This window comes from Eutrigla gurnardus, assembly GCF_963514095.1.
Source record: "Eutrigla gurnardus genome assembly, chromosome: 6".
Taxonomy (NCBI): Eukaryota; Metazoa; Chordata; class Actinopteri; order Perciformes; family Triglidae; genus Eutrigla; species Eutrigla gurnardus.
In genome coordinates, this window is record NC_139920.1 from 17,520,899 (window position 1) to 17,540,107 (window position 19,209).

At 42.2% G+C, this 19,209-nt stretch overlaps 2 protein-coding genes across 2 annotated transcripts; one reads left to right on the plus strand and one right to left on the minus strand.

Annotated features, from left to right (window-relative positions):
- Window positions 1–1,376: 1,376 nt before the first annotated feature.
- Window positions 1,377–12,003, plus strand: fsd1 (fibronectin type III and SPRY domain containing 1). The gene is made up of 13 exons (XM_084012480.1): window positions 1,377–1,406; window positions 2,048–2,143; window positions 2,248–2,379; window positions 3,172–3,273; window positions 3,930–3,952; window positions 4,390–4,511; window positions 6,280–6,489; window positions 6,581–6,679; window positions 6,781–6,928; window positions 7,018–7,100; window positions 7,648–7,899; window positions 8,483–8,571; window positions 8,666–12,003. Exons 1-13 carry the CDS (start codon window positions 1,392–1,394, stop codon window positions 8,774–8,776), a joined length of 1,482 nt encoding a protein of 493 aa, XP_083868606.1. The 5' UTR covers window positions 1,377–1,391; the 3' UTR covers window positions 8,777–12,003.
- Window positions 11,050–18,196, minus strand: LOC311015328 (signal-transducing adaptor protein 1-like). The gene is made up of 13 exons (XM_084012479.1): window positions 18,059–18,196; window positions 16,136–16,207; window positions 15,921–16,040; window positions 15,773–15,829; window positions 15,512–15,663; window positions 15,003–15,134; window positions 14,709–14,778; window positions 14,190–14,292; window positions 13,955–14,041; window positions 12,834–12,908; window positions 12,642–12,692; window positions 12,410–12,550; window positions 11,050–12,305 (listed from the first exon to the last, which is right to left on the minus strand). The coding sequence occupies exons 1-13, from the start codon at window positions 18,143–18,145 to the stop codon at window positions 12,250–12,252; spliced, it is 1,203 nt and encodes a 400-aa protein (XP_083868605.1). The 5' UTR covers window positions 18,146–18,196; the 3' UTR covers window positions 11,050–12,249.
- Window positions 18,197–19,209: the final 1,013 nt, after the last annotated feature.

Sequence of the window (19,209 nt, forward strand, 5' to 3'; positions counted from 1 at the left end):
CGAGGCTAATTCTTTATGAAACCCCCAGTTGACAGCAAACCTGATTCTGGTTTCTGACTTGAAGACAAAGGATGTTGCATGATAATGAGCGTCTGTGTTTAATGTGAAGACGAATACAAAAAGAAACCTTTCAAGTGTGCAGGGGGGCTGTTTAACTTGAGAAACCGCAACCATATGAACTTCAAGAGACTGAAAGAAAATAAATGATCTCATGTTAGTTTAGTTTTGGACAGCAGCTTGAAGTTTAGTTATATATCTGCATTGAAAATACTATACATTCCATCACTTATACTATAGATGAAATGAAAGGCAGGTCTACAGAGATTAATCTCATTGCGTGATTATACAATTTGTAACATCCATTAAAAACACAACGTTGTCCTTCATATTGAAGACCATTGTAATATATCTTTTAACTTGTTGTCTAACTTTTCATTGTTTTCCACACAAATTGTCTTTTAATCTAGTTTTTTAAGTTGTAAAACTCTCTGCAATGTTTGTTGGTGTTGTTACAGTGTTGGTGTTATACCTCTAGCTCTTCATCCTCCAGCCAAACAAAATCCGTCTACTCATGAACCGATTTTCTGTGATCTCCTTGCTTTGTTACAGCATCTATTTTAATGTTTTGCTTGGAATAATGTTGTCTGATGAACCAGGTTTGAACAGAGGTGTCAAGTAAACACAACTGGTAAAAGTACTGATTCAACTTCTTTACTTAGTACTTTAAATGTACTAAAATGTATAAAGCATAAAGAAAAAAGTATCCATATGAAGGACATTTCTACTGGATGTTTTTACAAGGTTAACTGAATCTGACATGATATTAATTATTAAACAATAATAAATAATTCCCCTCAAATGCATTCAATCTAAAGTAACGAGCCTGTTTTTAAAAATGTGAGGAGTATAAAGTACAGATATTTGTTTTACAATGTAAGGAGTAAAAGTAAAAAGTTGTCAGAAAAATAAATACTCAAGTCAAGTACAAATACCTGAAAATTCCACTTAAGTACAGCAACAAAGTATTTGCACTTCGTTACCTTCTCACCTTTGGGATTGAAGTACAAAATGAAATCCCCTCTTTATGAAATATTTGCTTTTTATTCCCTCTCCGATGGTACTTGAAAGCAGCACCCGCGTAACATGAAACATCAGTACCCAGAATTCTCTGTTGGCGCATGCGCGCTTCGCACTACGGCCCAAAAAGGCGTTGGGCGGTTGGTGTGTCCGTCCGAAGATGCGTTGCACTCCGGCAGCATCAGTACCAGCTCTGCCGCGCCACTAAACCCACAAAAAAACAGGACAAACACCCGGAAGGGAGGAGAGGACGTAGGAGGAAATACCGGTGGAGTTTGCGGCTCGAGCGGCGCCGGTGCTTTCGGAGCGGCGAGATGGGAGACCAGAAGGTGAGCCGGAGGAACAGGTGTCTCCGATGGGGGGAAGCCGTTTCAGGGCGTAGCGTACAAAGGAAAGGGGATGTGTGTGTGTGTGTGTGGGAAGGGACAGGCTGCGGATGCGGTGCGGACTCGTGTTTTTACAGCCGCGTATTTTATATTTGAATCCACCTTAAAGGCGAGGTTTGTGTCGAGTACGCCATCGGTGATTTAGCTATCGATGTATCGGTGTTGTAGTCGAGGAGGAGGAGGGCGGAGGAGGAGGGGGCCTTGGCGCAGCTCCCTCTCTAATCAACAAACAGTAGTCTTTCGGTATGAATTGTCTCGTTCGCGAGCTTGAGATATAAAACACTACGTAACGGGAGTGGTGGTGACGTGTGATCCGGGTAATGGTCGACCCGGTCGGTTGTGCAGCCGCATTATTAGAAGATGAATGCGCATCCTTCCGCCCGTGAAGTGTCCTCCACCCCACAAGCTAGGTCCCCTTCTCTGATCCCATCCGGTCTGAAGAACAGGCTGTTATAAGGTTTTAAAGGGAGCCCCTCTATACAACAGGCGTCCAGGCCACTGATGGAGAATCATTTTTTTTTTATTTTAAAATTTTTTCACAAAATGTTGAATATTCAAACGATAAATGTGTGTTTTCTCTTTAGGAATCTCTGCGTAAGATCACCCACACACTGGCCACGAAGAATGAGGAGATTTCAAACTTTGCCTGCACTCTCAAACAGAGCCTTGACAACCTAGAGGTAATTAAAAAAAGAAAAGAAAAAGCAACCAGTATATTCATCCAGGTAGAGAACACATACAACTTGTTACTTCCTGTGTCTCACGTGTTTGTTGTTGGCGTCAGGCGAACTCCAGCCGAGTCCAGGAGGACCTGGAGTCCGAGTTCACCTCCCTCCACTCGGCTCTGGACGAGATGAAGGAAACCATGTTGACACGCATCAAACAGGAGAGGGCCAGCCGCACCTACGAGCTACAGGTAGCTTTTTTTTTTTTGGGCTTGCTAATAATAATGGCACATTTATTCTTATTTAATTGCTTAAAGTTCATTTCTATCCAGCAAACCTATTCAAACTTGAGAGAGAAACTTGTGAAAAACTTGTTCTGTTGTTGGCATCTTTTGTCAAATAAAACAAATGTCGAAGAAGTAAGTTTTGTGAAATTCTCTGTCAGTCGTGCATCATTTCTTGCTGTATCTGATTGTACACTTTCTAAATGGCTGAGAGTGATAAATGCATTACGTAAAGGATGATTATTAGGTTACGAGAGTAGTTTCCCCGAGCCGGATCATCTGAAGAGATGTTTGGTATTCAGAATGACTTTACTCTGATTGGGTCTAAACTCTGTAAAACTCAAACAAAACTTGATTGTGCTCCTTGTACTGTCACTTATTGTACTATATTTAGTGTTTGGGGCACATTGGACTGCAGCTTTTGTGCACAAAGCCATAATATGATAAGGAAAACTCACTGTACTTGGTTGAAGCACCTTTGGCAGCGATTACAGCATCCAGTCTTCTTGGGTATGACACGACAAGCATTGCACAATGTGTTAAATCCTCCCAGGCCAAAATACCGTCCGCTGTGTAATTTGCTTTTCGTACGTGCATCTCAAAAGTCTGCAGCCTCAGGAACAAGCCGTGACTCTCAAGTGATGCGGCGCACTGCATCGTTTTGGCTGAGAAACACAGTAGAGCCATTATGTTGGTAGACAAACGTGTGACAAGAAGTTTGACTTAAAGTTTGTGTTTTGTTTTTTTTACCGTCTCCAGAGTCAGCTGAGCGCCTGCTCCAAAGCCCTGGAGAGTTCGGAGGAGCTGCTGGAGCTGGCGAATCAGACGCTCTGCTCCTCCCAGACGGACGGTTTCAATCAGGTAACTGACTCACTCCGCCGCTGATGTCATGCCGATGCGCTGTTCCCTCCGCTCGCTGTTTATGACTCCATTTTTTAATGACCGATGGTGCATGTCACTGTCCACTTATACAGTGCATGTTATGGTGCAGCCTTATGCTAAAATAGTTCCCTCAGAAACACTCAATGCACCGTAATGACAAAGCGGAAACAGAATTTTAGAACAATTTGCAATTTTATTAAAAATTGAAACATTTAAATACCACATTGATATATAATATATTCACATCGAGTCTTCTTGGGTTTGACGCCACAAGCTTTGCACACCTGGATTTGGGGATTTCCTGCCATTCTTCTCTGCTGATCGTCTCAAGCTGTCAGCTTGTCGGTCGACAGACATTTTCAGGTCTCTCCTCCTGTATCAACTGTAGATTGATGAGGTGGGGAAAAAATGTAAACTGTTTTAGCATAAGGCTAAAGACAACAAAATGTGATCTTAATAGGTCCAGTGGTGTCGCACTGCCAGTTACGTAAATCCAGGCACTGGCAACTTTTTGTGTTAAATGACAACATGTTGGGCAACAACTCAGTTTTCTCTTCGCTCCATATGTCTCCTCTCTTCTTCTTCTTTTTCTTCTTCTATTTTTTGTCTTTCCCTCTCTGCTTCTCCTCCTCCAGGCGGCCAAAGACATTAAGGATAGGTATTGTACTCAGCCATCCATTGCTTCCCTTTTTTTTGCCATAGCCTCCTGTAACCATCTCCTAACGTAGCCTGCATGCATTCGACACATGTAGCCACAGAGTGTGAGCATTATGGGAAAATCTTCCCATTTGAGAGCCTCTTGTCTTTGTGTGTCCTAGTGTCTCCTCAAGTCTGTACCATCCTGTATCAGCCCCCCCCCCCCCCCCCCCCCCCCCCATCCCCAGATGAACTCCCCCATCCAGCTCCGCTTTTAAACCTTGATTAGGTTGATGAGTTCAGTGGTAGAACCAGAAGTCTAGTTAGTGGCCTTTCCTTAGTGAGCAGTAGTAGAATAACCTGTTTTTTTTGTGCCTCTGATCCAGTTGAATAATGGACAATGTTTGTTTCCACTCCGTGTGCTTGTGTGTTTTTTTGTGTGTCTCTCTTTGTTCGCAGTGTGACAATGGCTCCGGCGTTTCGCCTCTCCCTGAAGGCCAAAGCCAGTGACAACATGAGTCACTTGATGGTGGACTTCAGCCAGGAGAGGGGAGTGTTGCAGGGCCTCAAGTTTCTCCCAGGTCTGCTCCACATTTCAGTCTAACGGAATACAGATACTTCCACTGAGTAGCGGTGTAACTTAGTGTAACTAAGTACATTTGCAACATTACTTTACTTTAGCACCTCCATTTACACTGCTTTATATTTCCACCACCACATTTCAAAAGGGATCGCCATGCTTTTATTCTACTACATGTATTTATGAGCTGTAGTAAGTTACTTTCTACTTGACAAAAATCTCCTTCTTATGAAGTCAGTCTAGAATTGAGTCTTTGCCCCTTATTTTCCCAAAATGTGAAAAAAATCCATGTATATACAGTATATCAGTCTGTTTTCCAAACAAATCAATTTGTTTGAGGCATATTCTAAAATCAAGTCGCATTTTTTGTAATTATAATTTATAATGTTATATGTATATTTGGACCCAATTTGAGCCAGAATTGTCTTTATATGTTTGGGGTTTTTACACTGTTACACATTGAACTGCCCAACAGTATCTAAAGTACATTAAAGTCTGGGTAAAGTAAAATCTGAGACATTATACACGTTACAAAACCTGTGAAAACTGTGAACTATATAGTGGTGAATTCATGGCTGGACGATGAACCGGAGCCATTCTTAGCATCACCCCTCCCCCAGCACATAAATCTAGAGCACATAGCATCAGTGATTCTTCTGCTCCATCGCAGCGACTACTCACCACAGCCAGTGGTGTACTGGCCGTCTGGCAAACTGGCTGTGCTTTAGCCGTCGGCTCGGCCGAATTCTACTCCGTCGTTGCTGTTTCGGCTGTAAAACGGTGAATTAATTGTTTTGAATGTTGCAACGCTCATGAAATCACATGTTTCACTATCAGAGTTTCATCAAATTTGTCTGACAACATTTAGAAAGTCTAGAAAGGTGACAGGGTTTAATTAATAATGTATTATTTTGTCCACATTTAAGCCTCATTGGCTGGGTGGTCGATAGCATTTCTGTAATGTGACAAACTCCAAATACATATTTATTTTTGCTTTACCCGGACTGTAAATTAGCTCCACTGGTTGCAATAGTAAAAATGCTATATAAACGTGAATCCATCTAGAATAATAATCCAGTTATATAATCTATGCATCACAATGAAATGGGTCATTATTTAGTACTTCACAAAGTGTAATCACAGAAAACCAATGGCTCTATGTCAAACCAGCCGGATGTTGCATTGGTAACAACAAGCCCCACTTATTATTTTAGAGAACGACTTCATTTCATGTGAAAGGGGTCACTCGCAGCGATGAAACCACAGAGAATCAGCACCCAGCTCTGCAGCTCTCTGTAATGTACTGCTGTGGTTTTACAGCCTATGCGTTTACTGTAGGGCCCCATCTCATCCGGGGGGCTTTGATAAAAGCCACTGCACGCCGCCAGTAAGAAGTTAGCAGTTAGCTGGTGATAATCATTGAGCATTTAGCAGCTGAACATCCTGATACTTAACTCCAGAGACTGAATATTGGATTTACATTAGTCAGGTAGAAACAAACAGGAATGAATGATAATCCGTATGTGATTTATGGGTGTAAACATAATTGTGTGCTAACATTTAAAGTGAATGCTTGGCTTGGATAGTTCTGCCCCCAAGTGGCAAACATCAATTGATGCAGTCGTGATGCATTAGAAACTTTACAAGTTATAATAAGAATTTTAAATCCTCTCATGTGTCATGATATTTGACACATTGGCTGTTTTCTGTAGTGAAATAACATTCAAAGGCTGTTGGCTATTTGTTGTAACGGACAAACGTGTCTCCAGTTCCCGCCACTCCTGAGATCCAGCTCTCGGATTGCCAGGTGGCCGACAACACGGTGACCGTAATTTGGACCTTACCGGAGCCCGACACCAAAATAGACCACTACATCCTGGAGCATCGACGCACAAACCACGAGGGCCCGCCGCGCATCAGGGAGGACTACCCCTGGATGGTGGTGGAGGGCATACGAGAACTGGAGCACACGCTCACCGGTGAGGGGGAGGATTGCAAGGGAGGTGTTCGGCATTTGTCATCCGAGGTGCGATGAAGCCGACTCGTAACAAGGACGCTTTCCGTTCTCAGGTCTGCGCTTCGACACCCGGTACATAACGTTCAGAGTGAGAGCGTGCAACAAGGCCGTGGCGGGAGAGTTCTCCGAGGCGGTTACGCTAGAAACCCACGGTGAGGATACACAAACTCAGATTTAATAGGCTGTGTTTGTCGGGTCTTTGTTGATAGAACTGTGAATATTGGATTGTGTCTGACTCACTTTCCTTTTGCAGCCTTCACCTTCAAACTGGACTCTGCTTCGTCCCACCAAAACCTGAAGGTGGAGGACTTGAGTGTGGAGTGGGACAGCTGTGGAGGAAAAATCCAGGACATTCGCAAGGAAAAGACCCGGACCAACTCGCCGATGCACTCGCCAGCAAGGTGTGTATGATTGTCAAGTGCCGGATCTGTAAACTGAATGTTAACAAGGCGTCAAAAATATGGATGTTGTCGACAATCTGTCCCATCAGGTCCGCTCTGATGTCCCCTAAGAGAGTGCCGACGGTCCGGCCTGGCAGAGACCGGTTTACAGCAGAGTCCTACACGGTGCTGGGTGAGAGTACACACTGTTAACTCAAAGCACAGCAAATGTGTTCCTACATCTCTAGTGGAGGTTAATTCACATGTTAAAGGACCAGTGTGCAGGATTTAGTGGCATCTAGCAGTGAGATTGCAGCCATTTGAATACCACTCACCTATCACAATAGTGTGGACGGAGACTACAGTGGCCCGTAGGTTCCATAAAAAAGCAAAAGGCTCTTTAGGCCCAGTGTTTTGTTTGTCCTTTCTGGGCTACAGTAGTAATATGATGCCGTGATGAGGACCAGTTCACTATGGAGACGTGACAGGCTCATTCTAAGCTACGGAAAAACACAAGGATTTTAATTTAAGGTGATTATACACATGAAAACATAGATATGAATATTTTATTGCATTTCTGCCAATAGGTCCTACACACTGGCCTTTTAAACCAGTTGTATGTCATTATTTGCACGCTTTTCTCTTTCCAAAATGGATTTACTAGTAGCCACACCTCTCAACTTACACAACAGATTACGTAAGTCTAGAAACTAATTATCTGGGCTTTTGCCTCGTGACAGCTGACACCATCATCGACGCCGGGCAGCAGTACTGGGAGGTGCGATTTGACAAGGAGAGCAAAGCCTTCGCCGTGGGCGTGGCCCTGCGGAGCCTCGGCCGATTCGACCAGTTGGGGAAAAGCAGCGCTTCCTGGTGCATCCACCTGAACAACTGGCTGCAGCAGAGCCTCACAGCCAAGCACAACAATAAGGCCCGAACGCTGGACTGCACCATCCCAAGCAGTATAGGAGTCTACGTCAACTATGACGAAGGTACAATAAACGCATAAACACACCAAAACCTTATCTTTGGTTTTATCACCAAAACCATATATAAAAGTGAACTGACAGGTTGTCTGTTCACTTTTATTCTCTGTCTATTTTTTTTTTTTGTTCTTCTGTTCGCTTGATTGTTTGTTTTTTAAGAAAGTTTAAAAAAAAATAAGCACCAAAATAAACACTTTAAAGTTTCTCTCTCACATTAAAAAAGTCTTGCAAATGTACAGGTTGTATTTAATTGTCTTATTCAGTAGAAATTATTGTTTTAGCGAGTCTGTAGAAAGTAGTTTTCTTTTAGCACTGAAACAATTAAATTATCAATTGGTCAATCAACAAAAATTATATTTTTTATTTTATCTCTCTTTATTTTGAATGGAACACCCTACCAAGATGACCGCATAACACCAACACAAAACCAATATAAAACATAATAAAAAAGAAAATGAAATTGTAAATCAAATACATTTGGGTTGTGGACTGTTGATGGGACAAAACCAATCACTCTCTTCAACAGTGAAAACGTGCAAGTTGCAGCCCTGCTTTTTAAATATAAAATATATGCTTTTATTCTCTCCAGGTGTTCTATCTTTCTACAACTCCAAAACTAAACAGCTGATGCACACCTTCAAAACCAAGTTCCAGCAGCCAATCATACCAGCGTTCATGGTGAGAAGTGTTCCTATAAAAGCCTTCTTCTTCAATGCATCTGTCTTTGACCTTTCTGTCTTTCAACTGCCTGTCGATGTGCTGCCCCCTGCAGGTGTGGAACGGCAGTTTTTCAGTGGTGACGGGCCTGCAGGTTCCCAGTGTGGTGCAAAGCGGTCAGAGGAAGAACAGCGGCACCAGCAGCTCCAACGCCAGCCTCACCTAGACCCGAGCTCCCAGCCAGCTGGACAGATCCCAGATCTGCTCAAAGCGTCTGCTCTGGCCGCGGTCCAAGCCATATCATGGAAGAGTTACATCACTGCAGTGCGATTGGTCCAGCCTCTGCGTTGCGCGAATGGTTTTGGGGGAAAAATCTGCGTCGTCAGTGACCAAACTCTTCGGGTGTATGACTCCGGCCGTCGGGACACATTAGCTGTAGTGTTGCTAGTTTTTCCTCTCATGTCACTTAGCACTGATCCACTGCTGCTAGAGCAAAGATTTAGCGCTGGCCGCTGCCCTTCCTTCCTTGCCATCACCAAAACTGTCAGTCGTACTGTCGGAGCAGACAGCTGCAGGTGCAGGATCCGGGCCTGTCCTGTCTGCTCTCTCCCTGTGCCTTCCTTCTCATCTCCAAATCGGGCGAGCCGCACCGACACGCTCGTATTCCACTGCAAGAAATCGTGGCGAAGCTTTCTATGACGCTTTGTCTGCAATGCATCATAAACATACTCGCAATGCGTTATGGGGACTTTCAAAGTCAAATATCATAGGACTTCATAAATGTGTCGTGGTCACTGACCATTTTCTTTCAATCATATCAATGTATTTTTATTTCCCGTAGTTGCAATACATTATAATCACTATTATAGTAGTTACAGTAAACAGTAAAATAAAATGTTTATGTTTTGTCTGTTCTTGCATGGAATCTTCTCACTCCACTTAAAGCAAACAAAGTCCTCTTAGAGTAACTTATAATAACATTGTAATGCATCATTAAAAATATTATAATTACGGCTATAGGGGATAATAGTATACTATGATCCTTGTAAAAAAAAAATGGCAGTGAGTGACCAGCAATTATGACGTAATATGATACGTGACCTTATAAGTCATTAAATTATGATTATTGTTATGAAGCTTCCGATTATACAGCGCTACATGCGAACTATAACGCATAATACGTATGTTTATAATGCGTTTTAGTCGTAGCACATGCCACCAAAATGGGTCTCCCTATTTCAATTAAACCAATGTATTGTGTTTGTGTCATTATAACCTGGTTGTGCTGTAGCTTTGTGTTTACGATCACCTGCTGGATCCACCTCATCAGCAGACCTATTTAATCCAAATAACAACCTGCTTCCAGACAAACGCTACTGACTAGAATGTAGGCCATTAAATCAGGAACTTTTAAAACGTTTGCTCATAAGAACAACAAATATTATGGCTGTTGTATTATAGTTCTTGCCAAGGCTGGCGGACTTAACGGTGTTCACGATTTCACTTTTTAGTAGTCTGGTGCCACACTGGAAACTGGATCGCCGTTAAAGCGATGCTTCGGAGTAAAATGCACCCTAGGTAATTTCCACCATGACATCCAGCCAAATACCCCCTCAGAAGTATTTTTAGCGATGGTCAACATTGGTCAAGATAGGGCTATCAGCCGAATGGCTTAGTACTAGTGTGAATGGTACATTATGTATATCTCGTAAATTACCCCACTAATAATGCATGGAATGTTAGCAACCTTCTGCAGTAGTACACATAGGGTCTGTACTCACAAAACGAGGCATTTGAAAGTTTGTAAGTACACCAGGAGTTTATTTAAAAGAACACTTGCCTGATAGCTTCTATCCTCGGCTGCCAACGCTAACTAACGCTACCGCTGCGCCAACGCCACTACCGTGTTTACCCAGCCGTCACGCGAGTTTCACACAAGAGTATGAAAAAGTTTAGCTGAATTTTTATAAATGCTTGTATTATCAGGTCAACACTTGTTGACCTGATAATACACGCATTTATAAACAATGTGTTTGATAATACAAGCATCTCGCATCACGGAAACAGCTTGGTAAACACGGAAGTGACGTTGAAGCAGCGCTAGCGTTAGCAGCCGAGGATAGAAGCTATCAGGCAAGTGTTCTTTTAAATAAACTCCTGGTGTACTTACAAACTTTCAAATGCCTCGTTTTGTGAGTACATACCCTATGTGTACTACTGCAGAAGTTTGGAAATATTCCATGCGTTATTAGTGGGGTAATTTACAAGATATACAAGATGTACCATTAGCGCCAGTATCAAGCCATTCGGTTGATAGCCCTATCTTGACCAATGCTGACCATCACTAAAAATGCTTCTGAGGGGGTATTTGGCTGGATGTCTTGGTGGAAATGACCTAGGGTGCATTTTACTCCGAACCATCACTTTAAGCCGGCGTTCTGGGCTCTATTAGTTTTAAATCAGAGTTTAATCTGACAGCCTCTGTTAGAGGGGGGTTTGTTTGTTTTTTTGGAAATGACTGTACTGTATTCATTCTACTCGCCTGACTGCACCCTAATGCTTGTTTGTACGTATGTGTCTCGACACCTTATAACACTACTTTATTTACTGAAGAGCAATCCCGTTGTGAGTGGTGGGCTGTCTTTTGTCCAAATGTAACAAATAGCTAGAGTAAACTCGGCTAACAAATTGTATTGTGAGAATCAATCAGGTTTGGGGCTCCACCTGGGTGAGAGACGGGAGCGATAAACTCTGGAAACTGATGTTATGAAGTTGTTTTTGTGCACAGCGTAACGGTCTTGCTTTGCCGCGTCGCTCTCTCTGTATGCATCTCCTGAATAACTGTAGCCTGCAATGCTTTAAAGTAGCTGAGAATGATTTCACACGCTGACATAGTATCACAATTTATTGTAAATAGTTTAATTTTTTCCACAATAATGTATCAGTCATTGAGGTAATAAAGGAGCAAGAGCACTTTGTTCTTGGATTTCTGCTTCAACGTGGATTAAAACAAAGACAAATGTCTGCTGAATCTTAAAACTGCTGCATGGCACATACTAGGAGTTGCTTGTTCACATGTCGGATTTAATGTGATAGACGCAAGTTTTACTTCACTTAAAAAAATGTATATATGTTTGTACAAATACATAAACATTCACATACAAAATTGCAGTTACCCCGAGCCACTTCGACAGAACAATAATTACCAATTATTTTGATAATCGATTAATCGTAAAAAGTACTTTTTCATCAGAAAATGGCAGAAAATGCTGTTCTCTGCCTCTCAAATATGGAGATTTCTTGCTTTTTCATATCATATCTGACAAAATGTTCTGACATTGTTACAGACCATTAATCTAGAAAATAATATGCAGTTTATTTGCAGCCCTATTTTCATTCGACACTTCACTGTATGGAGAGGCAGTAATATGTTTTACAATATATACAAGTTAGCTACGTAAATAAATAATTATACAGCTGGTTGCATGAAAAAAAAAGTTAAATGTGCAAAATGTACAAGGGAAAAGCAGTGAAGTGGCCCTCGTTAACTTGAGGAGGAGGAGCAGCGAGCCACGATGATGTGGAGGAGGAGGAAGGAGGTTGTTTGTGCTGGTTCAACCCGCTGAGTGGCTCTCTTCATGGCGGGACAGGTTTTCACAGATGCTTTGGGAGGATTCCACCCGGGTGACGTCACTCCGTTCACCTCACCTTCTGCCCGAACTTGAGTTTCAGCTCAGATATTGCTGCGAGAGGAACTACAGCACAAGAGGACAATTTGCTTTAATATCATCGGCAATGAAGTCAAAAATACATAACAGAAAACTGATGAACTGGGTTGCTATTGAAAGAAGTGACTTACTCTGTCTCATAGGGTCCGTGCTTTGCTTCATCCTCAGATCCCGGCTGTTTGTGAAGGAGGTGGCGGATGTGGAAGTGGAACATTTGCGAGGAACGGGAATTGGAGGCATTATTGCTTTCTTTGTGCATTTCTTCTCCAGTTCTGTGGAAAACCAACAACAATGATTCACACTCAAGTAGGCGTGAAATGGAACTTGTTTTCCGAGATGGAGAGATAAGACGAAAGGACTTACGTGGAGGCGGGACGGCTGAGGAATCTTCTGTCTCCTTTTCTTCCTCCTCCGCTGTTTAAACACAGGCCTTAGTTAGTGAAAGCAATGGAAAAATGCAGTCGCACCTGATTTTTGGGGTTTAGTGAGACAGAAATAGCTGAGGGTGGCAGCAAAATAGATTGATGGATGCTGGTGCTGTAGAGCTGTACTCACGCTTGTCATTCAGGTACAAATTGTCTTCTCCAGTCGGCGCTGGCGTCGGTTCAGGGGTCGGGATTCTTGGAGCGACTGCATAAAAAACATGATTACAGTTATTATAGGCCAATAGCCAGGGTAAACTATAGGTGCTGTCATTGTAGCTCAGTACGTTGGTGATGACACAAAGATCCTTCGAAGGTCCTCTGAGGATGAATTCCTTATTCTAGTGCCACCATGCGGTCAACCTCAGCTGTGCTTTGTGTTTTAGTGCAAATGTTAGCATGCTAACACGCTAAACTAAGTTAGTGAACATGGTAAACGTTATACCTGCTTAACATCAATATGACAACATTGTCACGGTCAGCATGTTAGCACGCTGACGTTAGCACGCTGACGTTAGCACGCTGACGTTAGCACGCTGACGTAAGCACGCTGACATTTTGGGTAAAGAAAAAGGGAATTTTGTTGTGTCAGCTCACAATTTACAGCAGTTACTAAGTTCATTCAAAATAGGAATATTAAATGTAAAAAACAAAACTTAAATTTACATATTTCTATAAAACTTCTGTTTTTCCCCATTTGAGAAACACTGCACTAGAAGATTAAGGAAGATGAAGCTTTCATCTTACTACTTAGAACTACTAGATTAAGTTTTAATATTCAGTAAAACAATAAAGAAAAGCTTGTGAAGCGGTGTCTCGACCATCGGTTTAAGGCCTCGCAAGCTAAAAAGGGGTTGGAAACCACCCGCTGTTGACTCTTAGTCTCGTTAATATTTGCCTGTTGGAGTGTCAAAGTCCAACGTAGAAACACGACTCCGTAGAGGAATTTCTACCTGCTGCACAAACAAGCAGACCGGGTGGTTGGTTGGGTTTTTGCTAAGTGGACTCACATTTCACCTCCGCAGCAAACATTAGTGTTATCACAATGGTTAGCACATATTTGATCACAAGTGAATTAACCAGCCACTCAAGATATGTTGTGGAGTGGGGTTATAGTGTCAGTGTGACCTGTTGGAAAAAGTCCAAGATGAATTGTCGAGTGGGAATTTCCACATGCACGCCGATTGCGTCAAAGGGCCTCAGCAAACAGCAAGTTCAAACTGTTTAGTGCTTTTGTATTAGTGAACACTGTACCTTTGGGGGGCAAACTTGGTGGGATAGGGTTCAACGGGGCCGTCTGAACGCTCTTCTCTCCATTTTCTTCATCAGACCGAATAAAAGCTGCAAAAGAAAGAAGCCTTCAATTAGTCGAGTATAACTTTTGGTAAAAGTATGTGGTATAATAATAAGTACATGGCTCAAAAGTTGACCTTGAAGAGCAATAGCGTGAAAGAAAGGAGAATGAAGAGGCTCAGCTTTTTGCACGTACATATGTTTTTCTCGTAGGTTCCCTCGATGATGAGGGGAACCAGAACGCCGTCGGTTTTTTCCACTAAATAGTTGATCACATCATGAAGCGTTGGACAGAGGACCTGCGGGGACATACGATGCTTCTTTAACCACAGAAGAACAATAAGAACACAAGCAGAACAATCAAACAATCAAACAGGCGGTGATTCACGACAACAATATCATTAACATTCTTGCAGCCTCCATCACAACTTGAGTTTAATTACGGATCACGTGTCATCGGTGCGGCAGCGGAAATTATGTGGAACTAGGTCAACCGTGCAAACACACGCATGAATCACTATGTGCCAGCAATTTAATACAGAGTGCCACTGAAAGTACTATCCGGCACTTTCACAGAACACGGGTGTATTGGGAACATTGTCACATGTCACATTTCACTGGTAATCGGCCTCTTCTTAGGTCATCTGCTACCTGAACAACAACAAAAACTCCGGCAATCAAGTGCAACTGATACGTGATTATTTTTAACACTCACCGGATGGTCCACTTCAATGGCGAAGCCCCCGTCAGACCTACGGGACACGCGGTAGTGTCTGAACACGGAGCTGATGGAGAAAGGGAGAGGGAGGCGTTTAAAAACATGGATTTGAATGCAGAATGCAAGATTTTACAGGGACAGACACGGAGACGCACTCACTCACTCGCTCACGAGAGGAGATGATGAATAGACATACAGATGATACATCTGCGTCTGGCAGAGCATCTGATGAGGACGTACACCTACGTATCAGATCTGTGTGTGTCTGTGTGTGTGTGTGTGTGTACGTACCCTTCAAGGTCCTGTCTGGTGGTGACGGCGAAGGAGTTTCCGTTACTCCCAGGTCTCAGCAGCAAGTTTCCTCTGTTGGACTCCTTGTCGAGCAGCAGCTCCGCCTCCAGACGGGACACTTTCTGGTAACATCTGCATGATGCCAGAAAAACACGAAATAGACCGTGAGACCAAAAAAAATGTAGAGCACAGACACATAGAGCTTGTATATGGGAGAAAGTATGACGTAAAATCCATAAAGTTTCGGGTTTGGGATGTTTTGGGGATATTTATCTGAAAACCCTCCAAAAAAAAAAACACAAAATAGCAACATACACAGCAATGACGTGCAGAATAGTGATCTTCTTGTTATCTGGGCTGGAACAACAACATTACAGCTGCAGGTGCAAAACAACGCGTGTATCTGTCAAAATACCAAGTTTCGGGGCGGTAGATTTCCCTGCTGACAAACATCCGTGGTGGAGGTGATAAACCAGTATTTCACTCTAACATGCATAACTCGTACTCACGCTGGCATGTCTGCCTGTAGGGTGACATAATTCCCGGAGTTGGTGGAAGCGAGTTGAGGGACATTTTGTATTCTCACTCTTTCCTTGTCCACCACTTCCTTCATCATGTGGATCTGGCCCGGCAGCAGGTTGAGGGTGGACGGCACCAACAGCTGCAGGGAAACACGCAGTTTGATGATGTGAACCGCAGACTTATACGTCATTAAGACACTTTTCTCTGCCTTTTCTACAAAAGCGTGCTAAATGTTAGGGACCACCGACCTCAGCCACAGAGCGGATGTAGCCCTTCCACAGCTCACGGGCTTCTGCATTGGGAGTCTGTTGACACAACGGAGGAGAACAAAAATGAGGAATAACTCTGGGAGAAAAAAACTGTCTGATTTGACATATTTTCTACACATTCCCTCACCGTGATTTTGATATTTCTGTCCTTCAACTGGAGATTGAGTCTGGCGGCATCCAAGTTACGATCCTGGCTGCTGTCGTCTGTTATTGAGATAAATCCGCTGAGGTCCACTTTCTCTATGTACTGATGAAACACACAAAGACACACGAGGTGAAGAACAATTCACTGGACTTTACCAAAAAAAAGTGATAATCATCCGAATCTCTGAGAAAACTTACATCGGTGTCTCTCTTCTCGTTGAAGAAGAAAAGCGTGTTTCCACAAAGGCAGGTCCACAGTTTCCGAGATGTCTGCAAAAAGACGTAAGAAATACAGATAAAGAGATGAATATCAAAGACCATTCCTCAAATAAGGAAAATGAAAAGGAGAGGCTGTTTCACAACCAGGAAATAAACAAAGGGCAGCTCAGTGTTGAACCTTGACTTGATGCGTCAAGCAGTACGAGTACCAGTGCGTGATATTATTTACACTGTGTCACGGGTTAATTATCAATTGTGAGTCTTGAATGAATCAGAGTTTGTGGTCACCATTGTTTAATTTCCGGTTAAAATAAACACCACTTACGCAATGTGTTGCTGAACTCAAAATAAGTGAAATATAAAGAGTTGTAAAAAAAAACCGAGATTCTGATGCGATCCAGCACTTCTCCTCTTATCTGAGGCTGGGGCGGTTTTAAAATGCCATGAGTAAAAAAGGTTTTTGTGCACTTATCAGGGAGGGCTTAGCATGATTCATTATTTGCAAAGCCTGCTGTTCCAGTAAGTGTCTTAACTTGTCTTCTGTCCCGGGCTCGCTCTAAGCTTTACAGCACAATGAATAGCTGTTAGACCAGTTATAGGAACACAATTGCTGAAAAATCTTGAGTTAAAGTCCACACCATAGGCCTCTTCTCACAGTGGCCATCTTCAAACATCACAGCATTGTTAAAATGAATGACTCTGTGCTATTAAGTGTCACAGTCGAGTGGAACAGTATGTACAATGACAGTGCCCTGAACACTTACATGGAATCAGGGTGTAATTATTGTTATTAATAATTACTTTGTTTACGCTGCACATGTCAATATGGCTGCTGTGAAGGGACATATCATCACAATGCAGGTTTTTAATATTAAATATCAACACAGATCAGTTTATCTTTCTAACAGGTTCTAAGGCTACTATGGTAAGTACGCAGACAGATACTAAGTAAAACTAATACCACAGCCATGGCGTTAATATTTTTGCTTATTTAAAAGTACAAAGCCCATATATATATATATATATATATATATATATATATATATATATACATACATACATACATACATACATACATACATACATACATACATACAAATATACTGAAGTTTGCTCATTTTAATTTATTTATGTTTATTTACTTCAGCAAAAGTACACAACATATTAGCATCAAATTATACTTCAAGTATTCTATTTTTTACAAAGTCCATTTTATTATATATATATTATTCCATCCATCCATTGTCTACCACTTATCCTGTATTTTTTTAGGGTCGTGGGGGGGCTGGAGTCGATCCCAGCTATCATTGGGTGAAGGCGGGGTACACCCTGGACAGGACGCCAGTCTATCACAGGGCCGACATGTAGAGACAAACAACCATTCACACTCACATTCACACCTACGGGACATTTAGAGTCACCAATGAACCTATCCCCATCCTGCATGACTTTGGACTGTGGGAGGAAGCCGGAGAACCCGGAGAGAACCCACGCTTACACGGGGAGAACATGCAAACTCCACACAGAAGGAACCCGGGGCCGACCCGGGAACCGAACCCAGGACCCTCTTGCTGTGAGGCGAGAGTGCTACCCACTACACCACCGTGCAGTCCATATATATTATTAGTATTAATATTATTAATGATGTATTAATCACTTACTACTGAAGCTGGCTAATTTTTTTAGTCCGTTTTGCTGTTAAACAATTACATGCAGCTGCGGTACTTTTACTTGTAGTGGAGTATTAGCCATTAGTGTTACCAGAGTATTTAACCAAAATACACAACAACGACAACACAGGGTAATGATAGAAAGAAGCATTTTCAGTCCATTTCGCAAAAACAAAGAGAAACTCGACCCTCATTCAATGCTGCAGATAAAAACCGTTGTCTTATAATCTACCTTATCTTTGAACGACCTCTTCTCCAGGTATCCCTCATAGTAGCAGGACGGAAGCTGGCTCCTCTGTCGCGGTGTTCGCTTCGCCATATTACCAGACTAGGAGACTGTGTTGGTGTCGGGTGTATCCGCAGGTTGTGCTGGCGTTGAAGAGCTCACCTGTATATAGAAAACGAAGGGGACCTGCGCGCAGCGTCATCGCCGCTGATTGGTCGATGCGAAAGGGGGCGTGGACGGGTGCTAAAAATAACCACAGGTGAGATTGTGACGTGTCGAAGTGCTTGTTTAGCCTGGAAATCACCTGCCTACGGGCCTGTATGGAACCAATTACCAATATGTAATATTATAATTATGATCCAATGAAATAAAACAAACTTGAGACTGATTAAGCTGAAACATAGATTGTCTTATAAGTATGATATCATCGTTGGTTGTTACTGCACTGTACACTTTATAAAAAAGATAAACATGATAAACACACATCATAGACTGAACTGTGATTATAATATATTTCCAAATGATGAGAGCAGCAGAAAGTGATTTAATGTGAACGATGGAGGTGCAAGTACAAGTAGGCCTACTGTTCTTAAGTACTTGAGTATTTCCATGTTCTGCTACTTGATACGTCCACTCCACCAGCTACATGTAGCTATTTAATAATGTTGGTTACTTTGCATGTTTGGATTGAAAAAGCAACACATCAATGCATAAATGATGATGTCACAAGGACATGACTTTATTGAAACTACCCAGCAGTACATAAAGTAGTCAAAATTAGCTCCACCATGTAAATTAATACGTGATAATACTATAATGTAATGTGAATTATTCTGAAATGGGCCATTCTGCATGATGAGTACTTTTGCTTTTGGTTCTTGGTATATTTTGATTACTTTTCTAAGTAAAACGCTTCATGTAGGTCATGTATTTGTTGTATTGCTTATTTTACTTAAATACACGATCCGAGTTCTTCTTCCACCAATACTCGCAAGTGAACAGCGCATTCTTAATCTGTATAGGTGACAGTCTGAGAGGAAAGTAAATGTATACACATATTATACATACTGTATGTGTGTCAAGAGGAAGAGATGGTGGCTCCTCCTGCTGGAGGAATTTGTTGTTGTTTTTTCATCAAACTAAAACTAATGCAGTTG

Bases quoted from the DNA above. Each gene is read 5' to 3' on its own strand.
- fsd1 (XM_084012480.1), top strand. The intron at 3,274-3,929 runs GTAACTGACTCA...CTCCTCCTCCAG, and splicing joins AGACGGACGGTTTCAATCAG to GCGGCCAAAGACATTAAGGA. The intron at 6,490-6,580 runs GTGAGGGGGAGG...TTCCGTTCTCAG, and splicing joins ACTGGAGCACACGCTCACCG to GTCTGCGCTTCGACACCCGG.
- LOC311015328 (XM_084012479.1), bottom strand. From the start codon at position 18,145: ATGGCGAAGCGAACACCGCGACAGAGGAGCCAGCTTCCGTCCTGCTAC. The intron at 15,830-15,920 runs GTGAGGGAATGT...TTGTGTCAACAG, and splicing joins ACAGAAATATCAAAATCACG to ACTCCCAATGCAGAAGCCCG. The intron at 14,042-14,189 runs GTACGTGCAAAA...TTTCTTTTGCAG, and splicing joins AACCTACGAGAAAAACATAT to CTTTTATTCGGTCTGATGAA.